The sequence below is a fragment of the Ochlerotatus camptorhynchus genome, unplaced genomic scaffold, assembly GCF_037179485.1.
Source record: "Ochlerotatus camptorhynchus isolate MF236.1 unplaced genomic scaffold, CSIRO-AGI_Acam_v1.1 ptg000433l, whole genome shotgun sequence".
Lineage (NCBI taxonomy): Eukaryota > Metazoa > Arthropoda > Insecta > Diptera > Culicidae > Ochlerotatus > Ochlerotatus camptorhynchus.
The window spans coordinates 2,576,866-2,602,616 of record NW_027040919.1 but is presented as its reverse complement, the minus strand read 5'-3'; the positions used below and the strand labels follow the sequence as shown (position 1 = coordinate 2,602,616).

At 42.0% G+C, this 25,751-nt stretch overlaps 2 protein-coding genes across 2 annotated transcripts in view; both read right to left on the bottom strand.

Moving 5' to 3' along the window:
* Positions 1 to 1,949, bottom strand: part of LOC135711522 (muscle-specific protein 20-like) — a 169,595-nt gene extending 167,646 nt beyond the window's left edge. The window contains exon 1 of the mRNA XM_065234392.1: positions 1,449 to 1,949. Within this exon, the coding sequence (XP_065090464.1) occupies positions 1,449 to 1,472 (24 nt within the window). The 5' untranslated portion in view covers positions 1,473 to 1,949. The remainder of the gene's footprint in view (positions 1 to 1,448) is intronic.
* A 20,020-nt stretch (positions 1,950 to 21,969) lies between these two features.
* Positions 21,970 to 23,305, bottom strand: LOC135711482 (uncharacterized). Its single transcript, XM_065234336.1, has one exon. The coding sequence runs from the start codon at positions 23,299 to 23,301 to the stop codon at positions 21,970 to 21,972; it is 1,332 nt and encodes a 443-aa protein (XP_065090408.1). The 5' UTR covers positions 23,302 to 23,305.
* Positions 23,306 to 25,751: the final 2,446 nt, after the last annotated feature.

The following is a 25,751-nucleotide window of genomic DNA, read 5'->3' as shown; positions in this document are numbered from 1 at the left end:
CTGGCAACGTCAAATACGAGTCCAAAAGCAACGCGAATGACATTGAAATAGTTTAATGGTATTGAAACGCTCATAAGGCTATATAAGGCTTTGGAAATTAGAAAGAAATCACTCAGCCTAGATTTTCCAAAAGGATTACGTTAAGAGATTTGATTTATTAATATATGTATTAGACCCTCCCTTTTAAATATGCTCGTTTCAAAATATTTGATAGTGGAATACGCGTTACTGTCAAGATTTTTGGATTGCTCCAAACAAGAGAACTTTGGGGCCGTCCACGAAAAACCGACCTATTTCGCTGTTTCGGGTTGATGATCCTTTATCGCATGCGTCATATTACATGTTAATAGATGTGATTTTGCAGCCTCACTGGATTGCGTTTCACATAAAAGCTCGTTTCCGTAGCTGCAGTAAAATGCATATACTTTAACTTTCCATAGGGAAAGTCACCGAATGGTGCGGCAATAAACCTACTACATATGAGTGGTCAGTTGTAATAAGCAAATTAGAGTAAAATGAACCTTTTTCAGTGTCAAAGAGACCTGCCACAGTCAGATTCCGGACTTCAGGCACCAACATTTACACTTTTTACGAAGATTAGTTTCATAAAGTATCGTAATTTTCGATATTATTGGGAAGTTCCAGTGAACGAATTTATTAAAATAAAAGAAAATGCTTTAGTAGGGCAATATTTATGGATTGTATTATGTTTTCATTAGCTTATTTTTTCTACATTGAAAGAATTAATGCTGGATTGCATGTTAGAGCACACATTCAAACTGAGTCGATAGCAAATAAAGTTTGAAACCCGCTCCACTAGGTATACTTTCAACGTGCAAGCTGTGTTATGTTTAAAACGAGTTCAGTGACCCAGATTAATCACTTTAAACAAATAAAATTTTCCTAAACAGTTGAAAAATGAACATCGGCTCTCCCGTTGCTGTAAACCATATGCTTCATAATTCACACATTAACACGAAATTGAATAACTGCGGCGTATAATTGTCCGTGTAACCCATTAGCATCCAAAACACATACACAAAGCTCTCAATAAGAAACACTCTTCATTTCATTCGGCTTCGTTAGCCAAAAATAAACAAACCATTCGGGAAGTGGCGGGGGCGCCAAACGCCAGAAACGCTCTAATTCAAACCACATGATTCACGCACGGATTGCGCCAATAATTCGTCCAAACATTTCCCACACATCATACCGACACCACTTCCAAGCTGGAATAATAAACAGCACGTGTAACTCGGCTCGTAATAGTGTTCTAAAAAGATATGAACGGAATGCACCCTAGGTAGCAACTTCATTTTCACACGATCGGATCAAGTTTCAATCACTTCCTATCGGTTTGCTGGCCAGAAAGCTCCATAAATGGTCAACCGGAGGCCGGAGCAGGTCTCTAGCTACGAACTGGCAATCAAATCTGTCATTACACTAACCTGCCACAATGGACGTCCGTGCATTCTGTTGCTGCTGTTGTTGTAATTGACGAGGAAAATGTTGAGGCCGTTAACGGTGACGGGCTGTGACAAGGAAAACGACTACTCGTTTTCCCTCAAAAGCGGTATATAGAGCACTGATATTAGAATAGACACTGAACTGAAATTATCCTCCAGGGGATAAGCACTGGCTTGTTAGGATTGATCACTCAATTAGGGGAACACTTCCGGACACTATGCTAGATCACTTGTTTCGTTGCTGATGTTTTTCTTCGGTTGCCTCTGGGATCAACCGGATACACACTGGATAACTTCGTTTCTTGGATGTCACAAATGACGAACAAACACGAGAGCCGGGAGGTTTGTTACGGTTTGCTGCACGATCGAACGGGTACGGAATTGTGATGCAGTTGTAAGTTTTGAACGATAACACGGTTAATTATACTGTAAACGCAAAAACGCAACTACCGATCTGTCGAGGACGAAGGATGAGAACGAAATACCTGTACTCATGGAGGGTTGTCTATGTTATATATATAGAAAAAGCTGCTTCATGAATGAGTTTTTCACGCCTCCCGCGTCGCGCCGATGATTGCCGAGATGCTCCACGATCACCGATGGATGGCGGGTGCGGACAGAGCAAGGGAGAGAAATGCGCGCGATCGCACTATTTTGCCTCTTTTTTGTGTTTATATGGTCATCGTTGCGAGCGTGGATGCAACGATCGATGAATTTTTCTCTTAGTGATAGTCTTTTGTTTTCCACTTTTTATCGGACTTTTTTGCCCGTAGGTAGGGGTGCTTCATACTAATCTATTTTCGTAATTATCATCATTCTGATAAATTGATATATTGAAGAAAATAAAAAGATATCCAATTGCATATACTAATCCACGTGAGTTTTGAACATCCCTACACCTTATCACTTAATGAGTTAAACAGCAGCGTAGGGATTTGAACTAAAAAAAAACCTGCTGAGAGGGCGTTAAGAGCACTTGTTCGGAAAAACTGACGAAGTTTCGCCGATAGCGATGATAATAGCAAGGCCATTCGTCTATCTTCGACTTGTGGAAAAAAGCCGACAAACGATTGCTCGAGTGATTGTAATCAACAGAAAAAAAAATGCCACCTCATAAAGTGTGTAGGTGTGAATAACAACCGTTTGGAAAAGCTTTTCTACAACCGTTGAATTATTATGATTAATGCATTTCAGTGTAGTCATCTGTCTGTGACTGTATAAAAATACTTTAGTTTTAATGACTTATTCATTGCTCGTGTAGAATCAAGCTATAAACACATCTATGGCAAATGAAGTTTATTGTAATTGTTGGCAGTTGAAAAAGTCGTTTAATTCATTGTGGCGACGCATATTCACCATTCAGCACTGGGCGATGGTAGAAAGACAGCGCTTAGTAACATATGTGATTCATTTTTCGAGTGAGAAATGATCTGCCTTGAGAAGGTGATGATCTGTCGTGCAGTATTTATTTCATTGACATGACAATGGGGGGATGGAAATAGAATGTAGCTATTTTTGGTTTATTAGGAAAACATAGTTTACGTCGTAAATAAACAGGATCAGGAATGTGAATCAATTCGATTTTTTGTATTTGAATATTGCGGGGTTGTCAACAAACTACGTAGCATTACGTGAGATTGTTGAGGGAAAACGTCCTCTTTTAGTTTTATTATCTTAAACTCACATCGAAGCTTTTGATCAGTATAGTATTCCTGGATATGTTGTTGCTGCTTGTTTATCAAATTCTAGACACACTGGCGGTGTTGCCATTTCTGTCAAAGATTCAGTTCAATTCAACCTTCGTACCAACGAAGTTATTGATGGCAACTGGTTCTTGGGCATTACAGTTGTACGTGTCATGAAGCTGTTTAATTATGGTGTTTTGTATCATTTTCCCAGTTCTAGTGACCAGCGTTTTGTTGAAATTTTAGAGAACTGGCTCAAGACATTCCTTGATTCTAGTCTGGTCCCAGGAGTGGGCTATCCGTAGGGAACTCTTCATTCGGAAGGTAAAGGGGGAAACTAGCAAATGGATGGACACAACCAACTGGCGAGACCAACGGATCCTCTCCCGACTCCGATCCGGCCACACCCTCGCCACCCACAACATGGGGGGTAGAGGCCCCTTTAGGAAAAGGTGCGATCACTGCAACACCACCAACAGCGTCGAACACCTCTTAATGAACTGCCCACTCCTCCAAGGCCCTAGAGAGGCATACGGGATACAGGGTAGCATCCGGAACGCCCTCTCAAACGACCCGTCGGCAGAAGCGGCCCTGATCTGCATCGTCAGAGACGCGGGTCTATATACAAATATCTAACCCTCCACACAACCACCGTCGTTAAACCATACCACTGACCATTGCCACGACTCAGGAACACCATCAGGAAACCCCTCATACCACACCCAGGGAAATAAAACCCACACAAACCCCCCGACAACCGCCACGAACCCTGACACTCCACAACCAAGTACAGAACAAAAGACCGACCAACGAAACCTTCACGACCGACCACCGCTAAGAACTCAATGAAAGCCATCAAGAAACGATATTACCCATCAACCAGACCGAAGAACCCATCCCAACAACCGCCATGACCCAGGACTCTCTCCAGGAAGCCGTATAACAACAAACTGCAACAGACGGAAGCTTCTGCCCGAAACGAGAACCCCCTCTGGGTCTCTCTCCGGGAAAAACCTTTCACAAAACTCTGTAATACAAAAACTCTGTAATCTGGGAAGCTCCCATCTGGGACCTCCGGAGGTGAACCAGCCCAAGGCCTCCTTAATAAAGAAAACCTAACCTAACCTAACCTTGATTCTAGTAAATTAAATATATTGGCTGGTGATTTTAATATTAATTGGCGTGATAACCATAATTCGAATCATTTAAAGCGTTTAGCTGAGTTTTTTTTTTTAATTTAAAGCAAACGGTAAATGAATGTACGCGTATGTCCTGGCACAGTAGAACTTTAATTGACCACGTTTATTCCCATTTTGATTCCATTTGTTCAGTTACGGATACTGATTTGAAAATAACCGATCATGAGACCTTAGTGATTAATGTCTTGGACCATGTTAACGATAACGATAATTTTGTAAAATTGAAGTGCTGGAGGAAATATTCGAAGCAAGCTGTTTTCCATTCGCGGCCGGTAACTTAGATGAATCTACAGCTGTTCTTAATAACGCTTTGAAAACGTGTAACAATCAACTAGTTGAGAAGAAGTTTGTTTCTTCGAAAAACTCGAACAGCTGGGTACAATTTGAATCTTTTGCGTCTTAAACAGAAAAGGGACAAATGGTACAAAAAGGTTTGTAGGTAAAATAATGACAATCATAATAGTAATAAGTATTCATAATCGAAAAAGAAAACTCGTTGTGAATATGTTCAAAGAAAGATTGATCAGCATCAAAACAACAACAAAGAGTTATGGAAAATTTTGAAATCTTTATAAAAACCTAGTAATTGCAAACCGCAGTCCATAACCTTTAATGGCACATTAGAACAGTCAAAGCAAGTAATTGCATCTAAGGTTAATGATTATTTTGTCGAAAGTGTTTCATTGATTAATCAATCCATTGAATTGGTCGATGATTTTATTTGCTTTTCATAAGGAAAATCGGCTGGAAGAGATAATGTTAATGCTAGAGTTATTCAAGATTGCTTTCATGTCATTGGCCACATCTTGCTGCACCTTTTTAATGAATCATTGCAAACTGGATTTGTGCCATCAACATGTTGCACACATTAGAGAAAATTTTAGAAATTATTGTTAAAGGCCAGCTGTTGAAGTATTTAAATTTGTGAAACCGCGTTTAATTTGGTATTATCGAAGTGGAAAAAATGGCTTGGAGTGTAAAGATACGATTGTTGCTGTTTTTTTTTTGGTCTTAAACGCGCTTGCGAAATAATTTCTAGGCTCTTATTGTTAAGATCAATCAAGCGCTTTGGAATACCGAGTACTGCATATAAATGGTTTGAAAGCTATTTGTCTGACAGAACTTAACGGACTGTTTTTAATGATTATGTTTCCAGTGCCGTGGGAAATAACCTTGGAGTGCCCCAGGGAAGTGTATTAGGGCCCCTGTTATTTATTATGTATATATTAATGACTTGCGACGTGTTTTACGATTTTGCGACATTATTCTTTTTGCAGAAGATACTGTGTTATTCATTGCAGCTAAGGATTTAGATGAAGCCGTTTTACACTTGAATGAAGATTTGCGTTCTCTAAGTAGATGGTTGAAGTATAAGCAGTTGAAATTGAATACAAGTAAAAATAAATTTATGGTAATTTCGCGGAATCGATTATGAATGTCATCAAGAAAATTGCCAAGAAGTATGGAATTCTATGTCGACTGAAAAACGATTTAACTATTTCCAGTAAAATATAGCTATACAAATCAATCATCTAGATTTTTGCCCTTCCATTTTATTTCTGGCCAATGCAACACAAATATCGAGATTACAGCGCTTGCAGTATAAAATAATGCGTTTGATTTTGAGATGTAATCGATTCACTTCTTCAACTTTGATGCTAAACGCCTTACAATGGTTGTCGGTGAAGCAAAGAATTGTATATTTGACTATGGTGTTCATTTTTAAAGTAATTAACGGTTTGCTCGATATTTGTGTGATCGAATTGAAAGAGGAAGTGACTTTCATAGATATAATACTAGGAACGCGGTTGAAATAATAACACCACATTTCTTGACTTGTGCTTCACAAAATTCATTATAGTATAAAGGAATAAATGTTTTCAATTCGATGCCTAGGCATATCAAACGTTCAGCAACACTTACAGAATTTAAAATACACTGCATTTCACACGTTAAACCTGTCTTTTGAACAGTTGTCCACTGATTATGAATTGACAAATTATGTATCTTGACGGAGTTATCTCTAACGGGTTATTTTATATGGATAGCTGTCATAACGACTTTTTAATAATTATTGTAGAACTGCAAAAAACTTTTTCTGTTCGACACGATGGTGATGATGGATTTTTAATATTTGATTTAATAGAAGTAGATTAAAAAAGTAGTCTACAAAGGTTTGAGCCTCGCGCGCGCATTACGGATATAGAGGACTGAATTTAACATTTGATAAAAAAAAATGCAATTTTGAAGCTTATTTGGAAGATACCTTGAGTTAGTAGTAAGTTTTCTGGCAAATGTTGGGGGTTCGTGAGCATTCCTGACATTGCTGAAAATTATGATAGCATCAGATTGCGGGGTTGCTAGTGTAATAGGATGCTTTGTTGATTGTTCATTTACTCTTGATTGCTTGTAATACTTGTGAATATTTTAGGCGGACAAAAAGACGAACTAAGAGGTGGACGCCTGAGCTTTTCCACATTTATATCGCTGTGAAGCAACTGTAAACTCTAGAGGGAATTTATATCTGTAACTATAACCAGTTTGATTTTGTTCGCTAACCTAGATAAAATGTCATATTTAATTATTTTAAAGATAAATCGTCCAGCCAAACCATCATTATCAGAATTCTCTAGCAAAATGCGAATAGGGCCTATGTGCCAAATGGAAACAATAACTTTAAACGTCTATTGCTCACGAATGCCAATACGCTCACGCAATTTTCATATACCAGATGCAGTTATTGGTTTGCCTGTTTGGCATTGTTTACATTTGGCACATAGGCCTTTTTCACAAGTTGCTCTAGAGTTATGATGAAGCTACTACAAACATGTGGATGCGCTTATGTGCTTGTTTGCAGATATCTTTTCAGAAAAACGAGGCTACTCGCCCTCTTCAACGATCTATGGCTCACTGACTCGTAACCGGACCTCAGGAAACAAAGCTTGGTTGTGCTCATTCTGAAGAACAACACGACGAGTGAAGAAGCTTCCTTCTTCAGGCAAAAGTGATGGAGAGAATGGTAAATCGTCGTCTTAGGCAGTTCCTGGAGTAAAACGGCCTCCTTGACGAACGGCAGCATGCGTTCCGGCAAGGACACGGCTCCTCCACTTACTTTGCAGCCCTCGGGGAAGTACTTAAGGAAGCGCGTCCTACGGTTACCATGCGGAGTTAGTCTCCCTTGATATTTCAAAGGCGTTCAACAGAACATGGACACCTGGTGTCATCAGGCAGCTCATTGACTGGTGCCTGGAAGGTCACATCACACATTTTGTAAGGAATTTCCTCCTTGATCGTACCTTTCAGGTGACTGTCGGGAACACTCGCTTGGATCCGTTCCCCGAGGAAACTGGAGTGCCCCAGGGATCCGTCATAGCGGTAACGTTATTCCTGGTGGCAATGAACGGGGTATTCAGCCGTCAGCAGGTGGGCGCTTTCGGTTGGTTTCCAACTGTCCGCGCCGAAGAGTGTACGGTGCCATATCTGTCACTTGGGCCATGTGATTCGAGGACCACTGATCACCATCCAAGATCATCCGATTCCGCTCAAGAAACCGGTGCATGTTCTGGGGGTAGTACTGGATCGCACCCTAAGCTTCAACCAGCACTTCAGGATGGTGAAAGAAAACTATCATAGCCACATCAACATAGTCAGGACAATCTCCCACTGGCAAGAGTTGGCGATCAAACGTCGTCAAAATAGATAAGCGGATTAAGAGTGGATTCCAAGCCGGAGATAACCTCGGTAGCTTTGGGACGTTCTGTTGCAGAGCTTCTCGGGTCGGTGCCCAGGAGTTCATCGCTTTACGGACGGATCGTGGTCCCGGGCTGGAGTTGGACTCGATGTGGCAGGACCGAACACTGCAGCGAGTCAAAGTCTACCGGAGGAGTGTTCCGTCCTTTCCGCTGAAGCCGCAGCTATTCCGGACGCAGCAATACCTCCGGCAGATCAACCGATCCTCGTGTTAACTGACTCCCACAACGTTATCCAAGCGCTGGAAGCCGAAGCCCCGAGCCACCCCTGGATACAAGCCATTACACGGTACGCCCCCCCCCCTCCCTTCAACCGTCTTTACGTGGCTCCCCGGACACTGCGGTGTTCCCGGAACCACACCAGGAACGGGCATGAAGTAGTTCGCCTCCTCGTGGTGTGCCCTGGAAACGTTAATTATCGAACCCAAGGGAGATATATTGCGGCTAAACGAACTACAGCAGAGTAAGGATGCTGGAGCCCCATCCAGCTCGTCCCAGGAGGTCGATAAGCCCTGCACACAGCCTTGTTATGCAAAGGCAGGAGTGACACCGGGTTCTTAGAGTGTAGACGACTCTGACCAAGTCGTAGCACACGCAGCTGGTACGCAGTCACATCTGTCCTGTCCCGCCATGGACAGTCTGCTCTAGAACTCAGGCGAACAATTAACAGCGAACGATAAGAGGAAGGCCCTGCACAGCTGCTCACTGTGCAGTAGCGAATGTCACTTCTGTGACACACCACTAGTGTGATGTGCCATAGCGCAACCGGCCTCCTCCCATGATGTAATGCTTTCGGGCGGTTCCGGGGAGGGCAAGGGCCAAGAGCACAGGGTAAGGTTTAGTGGGTCTGGAGCGCTACTTCTCCCATCCCCACACCCTGAGTTATCTTCTCAGGTGTCTGGAAGCAGATTCCCCCTGTATAAAAAAAAAACAAAAAAAAAAACACCAGGAACGTACCCCTCCTAGACGTCAGGCGTTGGATTGTGAATACTATTATGGAAGCCTGGCAGCAGTAATGGTTCCAGCCGCGGACTACTTTCCTGAGGGAAACTGTACGCTCCTGGCTGGTAGAATCTCATCGGACACCTGAAAGCAGTGAACCAGCAGGCACATTTGATGAACCCCTCGTTGTTGAGTGAGCTAGTAGACAAATTGCCTGCCAATATTCGTTTGGATTGGGCGCTGTACAAGAAACGCATCGGATTCGTCGATTTGGGTACCTTCAGCGAATATATGACCACCATAGCTTCTACAGCCAGCGACGTTACTCACTTCAGTGAGCATGGCGGTCAACGATCGAGCCGGCCTGAGAAACAAAAATCGAACGACAGGGAGTATATGAATACGCATTATTCGCTAGACTATCGTAAGCAAGAAAATCCCGTAGGTAAGAGGGTAGATAGTCAAGCTAGACCATGTTACTTTTGTAAACGTAACAAGCATAGAATCAGGGACTGTGTTGAATTTAAGTCATTTACGCTTGGGAACCGTTGGAAAGCAGTCCAAACACACCAACTCTGCGGACGATGCTTGGTAACACACGGTAGGTGGCCATGCAAGTCAAAACGGGTTTGTGACGTAGGGGGTTGTTGTAAGGGCCATAATACAATGTTACACCCGGGTCTCCCGGAATCCCATGAGTCCTCGCGTTCGGGGGCCAGATCTCCGGCAGTTGTTTCTGTTCATCGTCAAGTAAAATTCTCCACACTATTTCGTATCATCCCTGTAGCGTTGTATGGGGTGGGGACACAGATCGAAACCTTTGCTTTCCTTGATGAAGGTTTATCGTTGACGCTGATGGATGCAGAAATCGCTGATCAATTGAACATTGACGGAGAAGTTCAACCTTTATGTTTAACCTGGACAGCAAATGTCACGCGGCGTTTTTTTCTAGCTACGCTATGGCGGAAAGGAGGTTAGCATGTCTTCAGCGAAGTTTGAAATCGAACCCTGGGCTGCAAGCAAATTCGGACGGGCAAATCGAAGATTACCAGAAGAAAGGCTACGCTCACAAGGCGTCGCAGAAAGAGATCCAAGACGCTGACCCTACGCGAATGGTGGTAGTCAATCCTCGAAAACCTGGGAAAATTCGAATAATTTGGGATGCAGCTGCAAAGGTAAACGGTGTATCCTTCAACGGAATGCTATTGAAGGGTCCGGATCTGCTAACTCCACTTCCGAAAGTGCTGTCTCGATGTCGACAACGGGACGTGCGGGAGATGTATCACCAATTTTTCATTCGGGTGAACCGCATGGCTCAGTGCTTTCTATGGAAGCTCCGGAAATCTTCATTATGAATGCGGCTACCTTTGGGTCCACGTATTCACCTTGTCAAGCGCAATACATTGAGAACCTAAATGAGAAAGTAGAAAACCATTATGTGGATGACTACTTCGGCTATTCCACCGAAGAGGAAATGACGAAGCTGGCTGTAGAGGGTCGTACCGTTCACGCCAAAGCCAGATTCGAAATCAGAAATTGGCTGTCGAACTCATCGAAGGTGCTGCAAGGTATCGGAGAGCAGAACGTTGTTCATAGCAAAGAATTCGGCAACGATAAGGTTAATCAGGTTGAACGAGTTCTGGGAATGGCATGGCTACCAAATGAGGACGAATTCTTCTTCAGCTTGTCGTTACCGGAGGATCTACAGCGTCTCGTGTCGGGAAATTCACCGCCAACGAAGAGGAAGATTCTGCGATTCATTATGAGCTTTTACGATCCCCTCGGTCTAATATCTAACATTCTCATCCATGGGAAAATATTGATCCGAAATCTTTGGAGATGTGGAGTCGGATGGGACGAAGTGATTCCGGAGAGTGTTGAAGAAAGCTGGATCAGTTTTGCAAACAGTTTCAGCATCCTGGACCAGGTACGAGTACCTCGTTGCTATTTTCTTGGGTATGTAACGCAGTGTTACCAAACATTGGAGCTCCATATATTTGTGGACGCAAGTCTATCCGCTTTGGCTTGGGTAGCTTACTTCCGCGTAATCGATCGTGGACAACCACGATGTGCGCTGGTTGCGTGAAAGACGAAGGTAGCACCTCTGAAACCATTATCGGTTCCGCGTTTAGAACTGAAAGCAGCATTCCTGGGTAGTCGATTGAAGAAGTCAATTGTCGAGAATCATTCGATAAAAATCCAGAAAAGGTACATCTGGACTGATTCTGATACAGTACTGTCGTGGATAAGATCGGACGTTAGAAGGTATCGCCAATATGTCGCAGTGAGAGTCGGAGAAATCTAAATTTTATCGAAGTTGCTGAAGAACTGCGGGCAGTTCACGTCCATAGGGAAATCGTTGGCACAAGCTTCATCGATTGCAGTCGATTCTCGAAATGGGAACGTCTAATACCGTACTACGGCGCACCTCTACCGTTTTTTGGGAAAATTTCGTGGATTCGAAGGTAAAGTGGGAGTAGCAGACCAAGCGTTATGGCGAATGGCGCAAGCGGAATCATACGCAGATTAGATGACTACTTTGAGGAGAAATCCGGCAGGAGTAGTGATACTTGGGCAAGCGTTGAGAAAACTAGTCCGATAAGAAAACTTTCTCCGTTTATCGACGATTGTTGTATACTCCGGATGGGTGGTCGTATAGGTGCCTCACCATATGCTACCTTCAACGTGTAGTATCCAGTGATCTTGCCAAAGAATCATCCAATCACCGAGCTACTGATCGATTGGTACCACAGGATGTATGGTCATCGAAACGGAGAGACCGTGGTCAATGAGATCAGGCAGAAGTATCAAGTCTCGAACCTGCGCACAGAAGTTAGGAAAGCTGCAAGGCGATGTCAATGGTGCCGCGTATACAAGGCTCAACCAGAGGTTCCTCGCATGGCTTCACTCCCGGAGGAACGTGTGACTCCATTTGTCCGCCCGTTTACCATGGTCGGCGTAGATTATTTCGGACCTTATCTGATCAAGATTGGTCGAAGTCTGGTATAGCGATGGGCCGTGCTCTACACATGCCTAACCATTAGAGCTGTACATCTGGAGGTCGCAGCATCTCTCTCGTCGGAATCGTGCAAGTTAGCATTAAGGCGCTTCATCGCTCGTCGTGGAGCTCCAGTTCAAATATTCACCGATAATGGTACAAATTTCGTTGGAGTAGAGCGAGAGCTAGCGAAACAGATCCAGGAAATAAATCAGGAGTTGTCGGAAAGCTTTACAAAAGGTAACACCAGGTGGAACTTCATCCCGCCTGCCTCCCCGCACATGGGCGGTGCGTGGGAGAGGATGGTTAGGGCGGTGAAAACGGCTATGAACTCCATCAATCATCCACGAACACCATCAGAGGAAGTATTCCAAAGCGTGTTGTGTGAAGCAGAGTCCATGGTCAACTCGAGACCATTAACGTATATGCCGCTAGAGACGTCAGACCAGGAAGCGCTTACGCCGAACCATTTCATTTTGCTTATATAGTTCGGATGGAGTAAGCAAACAGAGAAAGCTCCTACGGATGAAGGGGAAACACTTCGCAGCGGATGGAAGCTATGCCAATACATGCTCGATCAGTTTTGGCGCAGATGGATTCGAGAGTATCTACCGACGATTACCCGAAGAACAAAATGGTTCGAAGACACGAAACCCATTGAAGTTGGTTGATGAAGGTGCTAGAAATCGGTGGATACGAGGAAGAGTGATTGCAGTGATCCCGGGAAAGGATGGTCGGATAAGACAAGCGAAGGTCAAGACGGCTTCGGGAATCCTTCGCAGACCTGTTGCAAAGCTAGCAGTGATGGACATTTTTGGTAAGAGTAAAGCTGAAGAATTGGAGCAGCTTTATGGGCCGGGGAATGTTGAGCGAAGCGTAACGATCGTCACTACGCACGCCTCAAGATCGCACAGGGACATAGAGTCACCCCGTACCGACTAGGATTACATGTCAGAAGTCCGTCCACACAGATGACGAAGAGAGATTAGTTGTCAAATTGAAATGAAAAATAAAAAAAAAACAAAGCGGACGATGAATGCTATACATGCGCGGTATTAAACCAACCGATTTACACTAATTAGTCGTATTATTGAGTAATATATAATTAGCTAGTATACAAATAAACAAATTAATAGTAGTGATGATGCAGTTGGAGTAAGTTGCCTTATTGCTTAATCTATTATGAATTCCTATGCTAAAATTTATGAACTATTATGAAACTTACAGTATGCAAAAAAAGTTTATCCACCCCCCTACCAATTAACATTTCTTTTTGTTTTTCTGGTGAAAATCAGTTTAATTTTTTGAGTGTTCCTCCATGATTTATCAATTTATGTTTATTTATCACATTGCCATTGAAAATACGGCGTTTATATCTTTTCTTGAGATGTCATGTAATAAATTATGAAAAATGGTAAAAATTGAGCAAAAAAAGTTTATCCACCCCCAAACGGATACTATGATTTAAGTGTGTTTTACAGAGTTTAGTGTGTATTCCGCAACTTTATCGAATGTAAATATTGTGTCTATCTGTCATTTAGTGCTCTTTAAGTGTTCGTGCTCAAAATTTCAGTTTTGTGTTCAAAATTGGAAGTTATTTGTTTCAAAATGCCTAAAAAAGATCAAATTTCGATCAGAATTCGAAATTTGATTATTGAACATCACAAAACTCGCAAAAGCTACCGTGATATTGCCGATATTGTCCAGCTTCACAAAGATACGGTCGCTAGAATTGTGCAGATGTACAAAAAGCGTGTTTCTATCTCACCAGCTAAGCGATCGGGGCGTCCTTCAAAGACAACTGGCCGAATTGACAGAGCTATCGTGAAGAAGGCGGAGCTGGACCGGGGACTATGAGCTCCGAAAATTGCGAAACAGATTGAAAGCGAGTTTTCCATTTAGCTGACATCACAATCCGTACGAAATCGTCTTCATAAGAAAAGTTTTAAGGGCAGAGTAGCTCTTAAAAAGCCATGGTTTTCCGCAAAAAAATTTAAAAAAAGATTGAAGTGGGCCCAGGACCACATTTCATGGACTAGTGATGACTGGAATAAGGTGATCTGGTCAGACGAGACGAAAGTAATGCTATTTGGGTCACCATTGATACCATCAGACCCAAATAGCATTACTTTTGTCTCGTCATGGTCCATGAAATGTGATCCTGGGCCCACTTCAATCTTTTCTTAAAATTTTATGCGGACAACCATGGCTTCTTAAGAGCTACTCTGCCCTTAAGACTTTTCTCATGAAGACGATTTCGTACGGATTGTGATGTCAGCTAAATGGAAAACTCGCTTTTAATCTGTTTCGCAATTGTTGGAGCTCATAATCCCCGGTCCAGCTCCGCCTTCTTCACGATAGCTCTGTCAATTCGGCCAGTTGTCTTTGAAGGACGCCCCGATCGCTTAGCTGGTGAGATAGAACCACGCTTTTTGTACATCTGCACAATTCTAGCGACCGTATCTTTGTGAATCTAGACAATCACCCCTATTCTGTATTTCGTTTCGAACGAAATTCTCATACAAAAAAAATATTTTTTGTATGAGAATTTCGTTCGAAACGAAATACAGAATAGGGGTGAATATCGGCAATATCACGGTAGCTTTTGCCAGTTTTGTAATGTTCAATAATCAAATTTCGGATACTGCTCGAAATTTGGTCTTTTTTGGGCATTTTGAAACAAATAACTTCCAATTTTGAACACAAAACTGAAATTTTGAGCACGAAAACTTTCAGAGCACTAAATGACAGATAGACACAATATTTACATTCGATAAAGTTGCGGAATACACACTAAACTCTGTAAAACACACTTAAATCATAGTATCCGTTTGGGGGTGGATAAACTTTTTTTGCGTAATTTTTACCATTTTTCATAATTTATTACATGACATCTCAAGAAAAGATATAAACGCCGTATTTTCAATGGCAATGTGATAAATAAACATAAATTGATAAATCATGGAGGAACACTCAAAAAATTAAACTGATTTTCACCAGAAAAACAAAAAGAAATGTTAATTGGTAGGGGGGTGGATAAACTTTTTTTGCATACTGTATAGGTTATGATCAACTACACATATTATATCTACTGTATTTGCTGAATCATACTAGCTTAAACTAGCTAAAATAGTAAGTAAACTTATTCTAAATAAATTATAAAATATCGCAATCCTAATGCGATGTCATCCATCAAAGCTATACCAAGTGAATCGAACGTATTCGACTAGAAGTAGAGTTGAGTTAGAAAGGTCACCGGAATTGTAAGGAAATTATATCTCTCTACAATATCTTTGTTAACGATTATTGTTTTTCTAGTTTTAAAGAATTGTTCAATAAAAGACCACGAACTGCTAAAAGAACCGTGAGTCATTGTACCTACTTCGACGTTGGAACAACGCTGATAAGACCGGCGGTCCTCTACGGCCACGGGACCTGGACTATGCTCGTGGAGGACCAATGAACCAAGTTTTTGCTGGAATTCGGTCACTTTGACCCACGCCTAATTTTTCCAAATGACGTTTTCGATATTCTTCAATAAATCATAGCACGAAAACGGCTCATCTTATCAAAAATACTTCTAAGACAAAGTTGTAGAAAACTGAATTGCTTTATCAGAAAAATAATACACATTGAAAAAAAAAAATGGCAAATTATCGTCAAACAGTGAAAAAATCTGTTAAAATCTTCAACAACTACAACAAATTATAATATTTTTATATTTATCTTATAAAAAATGACAACTTTTATGAAATGGACACAATAAATATAATAAACTCGCTTTAGTTCTTATAGGAAAACTCTTTTTTTTGTATTTGTAGTAGCTGTTGTTCAAGCGGCAATTTTAATTAGGTTAGTTTTAAGAGCAATAGTTGTTGTTCAAATCCACTTACATTTTAGTCTCCGCTTAATGTGAAGCGAACACATATTGTGTTTAGAAGTTGGCTTAGGTATAAATACTGCAATTCAAATAATAAAGTTAATTTGAAGCAAAATATAAATAGAGAAAAACCCGCGGAAAAACCTTACAAAGAACTAATCGTGAAATATCATTCACTCTTAATGAAATGTAAACTTCTATTAACTTATCACCTAATCAGGCTGTCATCGCTACGTCTTCATGACATGACATGGCCGTCATCTATACGTCACCGCGGTCAACTGCGAGACGTTGGTCATCGTAGTGACTCACTTGCATACGAGGAGCTTGCGCGTAACATCCATAATCATAAAACATAAACTTTTAGCAAAATGTTTGAATTTTTTTCACGTAATGTTTATGTGATTTGTGCATTGGAAAAGATTCGCTGGACTAAAAAATATGTTTTCTGCAAAAACACCATTAAAACTATTGGTCACGATGTTGGTCAGTTTTGAAGTGTGCATTGTTTCTATTTCAGAAAGTTAGTTGTTTCACATGTACGATCGTTTTTGCACTCATTCATTTGCGCGCCTAAAATTCTGCACTAATACTTGGGCGTTCAAAGATGTCTATGGTGATCTCAATTTCCAGAAGCCAAGCGGCAAGACTAGGTAAAGAATAATATGTATAGATATAATAATAATAAACTGGAGATAAACTGCCACTAACCGAGACTACAAGACATAACTTTGTGGAACTTAGGATCGGCCAAAAATGCCAATTAAGTAACTTTGATAAAACTTTCACGTAAAACACTATCTGGACAAGAAATACTATCAAATGATGTGATACGTCAAGATTTACAACCCACCCGATGAAATTCTTCTAAATCATTATGCTCATCGAAGAATTCAATCCCAGGCAATTCAAATTTCCCAAACGTTCGATCATCATCATTTCAACCGCATCGAGTCGATGATCGCTGCATACGCGCTGCCTATCACACATCAACTCACCTGCCTGCAGGTACGCGCCATCCGAGTCAATCTGCATAAATGATAAATATATTTTCCACCCGAACGCCCACCTGCTTCAGTGAACCATCACAACTGCACGTGCGCTTCGTCCATAGCCGGCCAACGAAACGCCGCAAGGCTGGCAGAAGAGCTCTATAGGTAGCTACATTTGCTCACGCATATCGCACCCAGCCAAAGCCGTTGTTGATCGAGTAAGTACGTTCTCCGTTCGGCTCCTATCGACTCTCGTTCATTTTTTTTTCCTTCTGTCTTATCCCTTGCAAACTGTTTTGATACGCTTTCTCACATTTAAAATACGTTCCTTCACATTTAAATGAAATGTGCATCAGTTTAATGCATCCACTCTGACTGCTTTAACTGCCGCTGGTTGGCGTCAAATTGATGAGGTAGAAAAAATCTAGACTTCTGTTTGGATCTGGAAAACCCACAAACGAATTGGAAATGAAGGGAAATTTAACGAAAAAAAACAGCGATTAACAGTAATCTAAACGAAGGATATTTACATTGCAAATTTGCATCTGATCCTGCATGGGAAAGCGAAAGTTTAGACACTTCAGACCGGTTTAACGATGTGCTGAAAATGACGCAAATACGATCCAAAAATGTTCGACCTTGCATTCCTGATCCAGTTTTAGCCTAGAGAGGGGATTGTAGAAACAATCTAGGTTCGCGCTCTTGGTCAAAGAGGGGACGCATCAATTTTGAACTCCAATGTAGTTCAATGTCACGTATTCTCAAACTCGCAGCAAGGAGTAAGAAGCAAGTCATGGACTCCCAGAAATAGAATTTATCATCTTCTTGGTTGCGTCCGCCGTAAGGTTGTTGTGCATTCCAAATAGGCCTCGAGCGATACGTTTTTTTAAATATTCAAATAAATGAATGCCAAGGGAAAATGCAACTATTCTCTGAAAAGCAACAGTGTTGCCAGATGAATACTAACTGTTCTAAAAGATGTCACCATTAAAACCTAATTCATCGATTGGAAAACCTAAACAGACATATGGCAGTGTGATACGATCAACTTGTTAAGGGGTGCAATTAAGGGCGACTATTTTGGATCAGCAAGCACCGCCCAATCGAACCGCAACGACAACGGTGTGAACGCGAGTTTGATTCCCCCAATATAGCTACACTTGCTAAGCGCGTGCTCAACTATTTTTAAATTCCAATATGAGGCCATAAATTTTCCAATCTGCAAGCCGTTAATCATGTGTCACGAAGTTGGATTCGAAGAAACTGGCTGGCGTGTGGGGCTGGGTGTGGAAGGAAGTGAGTGTAAGTTTTTAGTTGGGTGTCTTTTTTTCTATTACTTTTAGGAGATCCGGGCATTTCAGGTGAAGGAAATCCTCCTTTTTGATGTTGCTATTTTAGCACTTTTCTGTGTTTATGCCTAGTAGCTCGATGATGGGCAGGTAATCGATCACGATCAATCGTGTGGGGAATTAATTTTCAATTAAAATTGGTATCGTGTTGGGGATGGTTAGGAAAGTGTTGATGCAGATTTCGGATAACGTCAATAAATTTACGAATGCATATAACAACATAATTTCATGTTTGCATCGGAGTAGTTTATAGATTTGAGTGGGAAGTCATTTCAAAGCTGTGGTAGAAGGTAAATCAAGTGTCACCTTTCAAATCGACGTACCGTAATCCGGGGCTGGAATTGAGCTCCGCGTTGATTTTAATCATTATGGGATGCGTTTTCAGTTGTTCTGTTGAAATTTTGTGGTGATAGATATCAAGAGAAATCTTGATGGAATTTCATCTTTAGCGTCCAATGCTATCTTTGACAAGTTTCTCATAAGAAAAAAGTAGATTTAACTGCACAAATTACAATTTTTATTTAACTTCAGAATTCAAACAAATCGTCATAGGGTTGTAACGATTGTTGTCATTAATTTGAAAGCGATATTTTACGTGCCAATGATTCTGATTTATTTAATAAATTACAGTAAAATGTTTCCAATCTTGAGAAATCAATGATTCTCTGTGAAATTTACAGTGATTTTTAAAGAAATTGCCTACATTTAGGTGTAACTGTGCGTTTTAAGAAATCTTTTTCGAAATTTCTGTTAAAAATACTCTTTCGATCAAGGATTGTAGCATCTGATTTGGATTCAGGGAACTCGAATGTCCTTTATAGGGTTGACAAATTTAACCCCATATCGGTATATTTAAAATTGAGATTTCAAAAGTATCCTTAAAACCAACCAAACACTCAATACCCTCCCCTTGGCTAGTTTGTGACCTGGACGTTGGAATCTTATCCTGTGGCAGAATACGTCATAGGCATGCGATGAGGATTACTGAGCTTCCTTTCTCTGATGAACCATTGTATGAGAGAACCAAAGTTCTAGCCTGAAGTGATAGTATCACACCTGTTACTCCTTTGTTTAAAAGCCACGTCGTAGTACGCTTATGTATAGGCACTAACGTTGGGTGTGATACTGGCGGGTTTTGCCGCAATTCACTCTGAAACGGACAAAGCTAGGAACAATCTAAATAATTCAAATAATTTAGGGAAACTACTAAAAAAGGTGCACTTTTCAATTGCGTGACAACTAACATTGCTATTAATATTTCATTATTATCAAAATAAATTACAAAAAAAACTACAAGGGACAGCCCAATGGGGCATATTTTCTCGCTTCCTATTGGCTATACACAGTAACCAATGAGAAGTGAGAAAATATGGTACCGGCAGAGCTGATTGTCTATATAACAGGTAGCTAACTGCGCGTTCGTGTGGTTCTGAATATGGCGATGAGTGTGCAAAATATTACGCAATTCCATCCTCCCTATTCGCACGCGCTCGAGGATCGGAGGCGAAGCCACTTCCACTTGTTTCGTCTACTTACTAGTCTCTGACGACTGTGCTGGGGAAGCAGCATATGCATGTAGGTAATTGGTGGATTTGTTAGTTAGTTCGACGCTTTTGGACACTGCTGGACATTTACCAGTTTTTCAATAGTTTCTTGTTGAAAATCAACATTCGAAAGCATTGTTATCGATGCGTAGCCATATTTCTGATCGATTGGTGATAAAATTATTGAAATTATACCAGGGGCAGCTGAGTTATTAACGTTCAAAATCTTTCTTAATTTGTTACATGTTCCATTTTCGGTTTTCACAAAGTGTACCCCCATATAGAAATCAAAGACGTAGTCCTACGTCAAAATACCTTTACTGTCGTTGGTATCATACTTAACTATTCAGCTTTATTTTCGAACTAGAGATGGTATTTTGGATGTGGTTGTGGCCCCTGTTGTGGCGTGTTGGTGTGCCATGAGACATGATTGGGGTGCGTTATGGTAAGGGGCGGTGCCGTAGTTGGAAAACTTGTCCTAAACAAATACATTTTAGCTAGGGAACTGGCCTCGGAGTGAAGCATTCAATTAGTCACAGAAAAGTGTTACTCAAGACGGACGAAGACAAGATTCCGCTGGACAGGGGTTTTGACTGAAGTGCAGAATTAATTAATTCTAAATATCGCTGTACTTTGGCTCGCCTTTCTGTCCAATAAATGATTTTTTTTTCTCAATGAAAGATATCTGTCAGCACTTCAGTAGGGCAAGGACTAGCTGCGCTGATACATGCGGTGGCACCCTATTGTAGTGCTGACATTGCGGTGGGATTAGATGTGTTTTGGTAGTAGTACACGCAAAACTAAAATTCATTACAATGAATGCAAGATCAATCTTCTCACATTCTCTGTATATGAACTACACTGTGAAGGTTAGAAACTGAGCTTGCAGACGATTTAATGATTTTTAATCTTTTTTTATTTCACGATCTGTTTTGCTTTCACCTATACATGAAGCATTTGCCTTGATTTTTATTCTTGAGATTAATGTGTACATCGTTTTCAAAATACACGGCAAGATAGAGCTGGAATTAGGGCGTAACAGCTTTTGTAAACAATTAATTCTCTCGATGATTTCTAGGAATTCAAGGTACGCCCACGCAAACCAACATTACCGTTGAGTAGGGGAAGTCTTAGTCTACCTAATGGTGATGTTGATTTGCGTGGGTGAGCCTTGAATTTCAAGACATCATCGAAAGAAGTCATTGTTTACAAAAGCTGTTACGCCCTAATTCCAGCTCTATCTTGCCGTGTAGTTGAAAACGATGTACACATTAATCTCAATTCTCTCCAACCACATTTATGCACGAATACATATGTTCAAGTTATAGAAATGCATATGTTGGTATGTGTGATAACCGTACGCCAACTCCACGTATTAGTTGGTCGCTGGCGATGCATGTGGCCAACATCCAGTGTCTAGGTGGTTGCTGGTAGGTAATATCGCTCTTCAACCGAGAGTTACTTTGCTTGGAAAATTGCCGTGAACAGTGAATGAGGAAGAGAGCACAAGACAAAAAAAAATCGGTAATTTGCTGATGTTCGATTGCTGGATTAGTGAAGCTTCCGAAGATTGTGTAAAAAGACTGTGAAGATCTAGAGAAGTGAGATCGTAAGATTGCTTTGGTGGTCAACTGCTCAACAGCATTAGTGAAGATTCTCAGTTACTAGCCTAATGGGCATTAAAAAGAATTAGTGGATTACCAGGAATTGAGGTTGGTGGATAAGCGTGAAAAAGATGCGACCAACAATTGAAATGGCCTTAGCTCCATTTTGTAAACAAACCTTGTAAGGCCATTTTCTCGGGAACCGAAGTCCGCAAAGGCAAACTAAATAAACAGACAGGTAGGGGAAATTCTCCTCTACCAGATTGTGGTTTAGGTTTTGCGAATGAAGGTTTCGGTTCTCGAGAAAATGGCCTTACAAAATGGAGTTAAGGCCATTTCAATTGTTGGTCTTGAAGTGTCGCGTTGTACAGTGCGTGAGTGTGACAATTTTTTACGGATTTATCGTGGGAAGCCAAATTTTTTTTTTTTTCTTTGGATTTGTCTTTACGACAGGCTAAGACCATAGGTTGGTCCATCTCGCCACAATCTTCTTCGCTTGTTCGTTGGTGTCGTATTTTCGTGTTTCTGGTTCATGGTTTTAGCTGATGGTGTTGTCCTGATTTAAATTTGGCTTTTGGTATCCTTGATGAATCTTGTGATCTGTTTGAGTTCTTCTTCACAAAGCTCGATTAGAACTTGTTCGATTGGCTTCATGTATTCTAGTATCGGGTACTTGTTTCGTTCAATATTGAACTTTGGGCAGTCATATAGGATGTGTTTGATGTCTTCTTTTACTTCGCACCAATCACACTGGTCGTCTATCTCCCATCCCCACGTGGCTCTTTTGGATTTGGTGAGTGCATGACCACTTCTTATTCTGTTCAAGGTTTTTACTTCGTCCGGATTCAGTTGCAGCTCGTGTGACCAGATTTTCCTACCTGGTGTTTCCATTAGGTTGAAGTGCCAACATCCTTTGGTTTTTGATTGTTCCTTGTAACGTCTGCTCCAGTCTGCCCAAATATCCAGGTTGCTGAGTCTCAGCGCATCTGCCATGGTGAGTCCGTTGAAGAATGTCTGTTTCTCCCTGCTTTTTTGCTTCGCTGCTTGATCTGCTACTTCGTTTCCTCTAATCCCAACGTGGCTTGGAATCCATTGGATTTTGATGGTGTTTTCTCTCGTATCTTGTAGCTCCTTGTAGATTTCCCAAGCGATATAGTTGTTTGCGATGATGTCCTCGTTTAGGAGCATCTCGCACGCGCTCCTCGAGTCCGTGAAAATCACCGCTTTTTTGTAGTTTTCCTTCTTTGCTGTTTCCACCGCCTGGAGAATCGCTAGAAGTTCCGCGTTGGTGATGGTAAAGTTGCTGTTAATGCTTTCGGCTGCTTTACGTTTCCTGTTGTCGTCATATACCGCGAATGCTACTCCAGCTTCCGATTTTGATCCGTCCGTGAAAATCCTCTCATAATTTTTGTACGTTGTGTTTTCTTCTTCCCTGTATATTCTTCTCCATGATTCCTCGCTGACGTTGTCCTTCTTGACGTTCTTTCCTCCTAGGTTAAGGCGTACAGTCATGAAAAGGTCTGAACTTCTGAAGTACCGCATTCTCTTCTTCCTTGGGAGTTCCTTATCTGAGGGGTGTACTTGATACAGCAAGTCCACGTGCTTGTCCGCCGTTTCCGTTAGGTACGAACCGTTGCCCATTTCTTTGCACAGCGCGTCGCTGACAAACTTCATGATAGGGGTTCTGAAGTATGTCGTTCTTACTAGTTCCCTCTTCGTTAGCGCTTCTATTCTCAACATCATCGGTAATTGTCCTGACTCCGCTAGCATGACGTGCACCGGAGTGCTCGGTAGGTACCGCATCGCTTGCCTTATGTACGCGTTCTGAACGACTTGCAGCTTGTCCAAATTGGTTTTTGCAGCGTTGCCAAACACCGCTGCTCCGTACTCCATGCGGCTTCTTATTATGGCGTTCCCAATTTTTATCAACGTCTCCGGGTTTGCACCACTTGTTTTCTTGGAGAGTATCTTCATCAATCCTAGTTTCTTGCCTGCTTTGTCTCTGATGTTTTCGATGTGCTTCCTGTGCCGGAGTTCTCTGTCCAGGGTGTATCCAAGGTATTGGTGCGTGTTGACTAACTCGATTTGCTCACCTTTGACCGATATCCTGAGCTTGTCCGTGTTCTTCCTTGTGAACGGGATCGCTGCTGACTTCTGGGTGCAAACCTTCAGGTTTAATTGGTCGAGCCTTGTGTACATCTGCTGTACGAGACCGGAGGTGATCTCAACTGCCTCCTCAAGCGTGTCGGCTGTCACGACCAGGGCAAAGTCGTCAGCGAACTGAACTAGTTCTCCTTTCTCCGTCGACAGTTCGTGCAGTTCTGCCGTGTACAGATTGAAAAGTATCGGGGAGAGGGGGCACCCTTGTGGTAGTCCCTCTGACACCTCTACTTCTACTTGCTGTTCGTCGGTCTTCAGGATCATGATCCGGCTTCGTAGGTACTCGTGCAGCCACGAGACGATCTTGCTAGGGATTCCCAATTTCCCCAACGTGTTAAGCAGCGTTTTGGAAACCACTGTGTCATACGCCTTGCTCACGTCCAGGAAGGTGACTAACACTTCCTTTTTCTGCTCCTTTGCTTCATAGATCCTGTTGACTACGTACGCTACGCAGGTGGATGCTGACACATGTTTCCGGAAACCGAAAGATAGGGGTGGAATAAGGTTTTTAATTTCTACTATTTCCGCCAGGCGATTTTTGACCGCTGCGTTGATCAGCTTGAGTTCCACGTTGATGAGTGCAATTGGTCGCATGCAGTTGGGTTGGTTGGTGTTTCCCGTTTTCTTAGGGATCGGGCGAATTTCCGTCAGTCTCCATTTTTCTGGAATTTTCTCCGACACGAAAACTTTGCTTAACATCTCGCATATTTTTTCCTGCATATCTGGGTTTAGCTGCTTTAGTACTGCATACGATATACCATTCAAGCCTGGGGCTGAATGGTTCTTTTTCCCTTTCAGGACCTGTAAGATCTCGCTGTCCTGGAGTGCCCTCTCGTATCCTTCGAGTATGCCTTCCGTCCTTGTTTCAGGCATCAGCAGTGTGTGGAATTTCCCATCGAAATAGAACTCCATAAACTTCGTTCCGTCCTCCTTGGATAGCTCCGTTTTTTTCCTGTGCTTCCCTGTCAGTGAAGTGTCGATGCCCTTTATCATGTTCCAGAGCTGTCGAGAAGGCGTCGATTCGTCAATTTTTTCCATAAGCTCTCTCACATGTTGTCGCTTGGCCCTCCTGACATGCCTCTTGAATAGGGCTCTCTCCTTTTGAAGGGCAATGTAGTTGGACCTTGTTTTCGACACGTTGTATCTCCGCAGCGCATCTCGTTTGCTCTCGTACAAGCTCGCGATTTCGTCCGACCACCACGGTTTCAGATAGTTGCCCTTTTTGTTTTTGACGCAAAAGGACGATTTTTCTACTGCCTCCTCGAAGATTTCCACCATTTCCTCGGGCGAATACAGGAATTGTGGACGGATGCTGTTGAGGGATTCTACCAGTTGCTCCTTGTTGACCCTCCGAATCGTGCCGTTTACGATTGGAATTTCGCTGGTAATTCCTACTCTGATGGTCATGTGGACGCTCCCAAATTCTTCCTCCATTACCTCCCACGTCGATTTTCTTGCTACTCCCGGAGATGCCAAGGTGATGTCAATCGCCGATTGTCTGCCTCCAACTCCGGTTATGACCGTTGGTGTACCGTCGTTGAGGAGAATAAGGTTAGACTCTTCGATTTTTCCGTTTATGAGTCTTCCTCTGCTGCACATCGGAAAATCTGGGCTCCACGCTGGGTGATGTGCGTTTACGTCCGCTCCAACTATCGTTTCTCCCTCCAGTTCTTTTAGAAACTCAAACAGTGCTGCTATGTCTTCAGTAGTTTCAATGCTGCTTCCGCTTGCGGGTGGGATGTACACCGAAAACACATTTATCGGGTCGAATCCTCGATTGATTTTGACTCCTACAGCTTCCACCTTCCTGAATTCCGGCAATTCCAGTTCCTGGACGTCCAAGTCGTTATGTATTAGTACGCCTACTCCTCCGTAGCCTTCTTTCCTCCGTTTAGATACCAGTTGATGATTCTTGAAAGTGAACGTTTCCTCCTCTTTGAGCCAAATTTCTTGTAGTATGGCAATCCTTATGTTGTTCGAGGTCAAGCATGTGAACAACTCTTCGCGCTTTTCGGTCGGCCTGATGCTTTGTATGTTGTGTTGCAATAGAGTTAAGGTTTTATATTCCATGATTACCGGTTGTTGTTCGTCTGTTTTGCTGTGTTTCTTTGTTCATCTCTGTGTTCAGTATCGCTTCTATGTCCATGCTGACCTCGATTAGGATTTGATCTGTTTCCACCTCT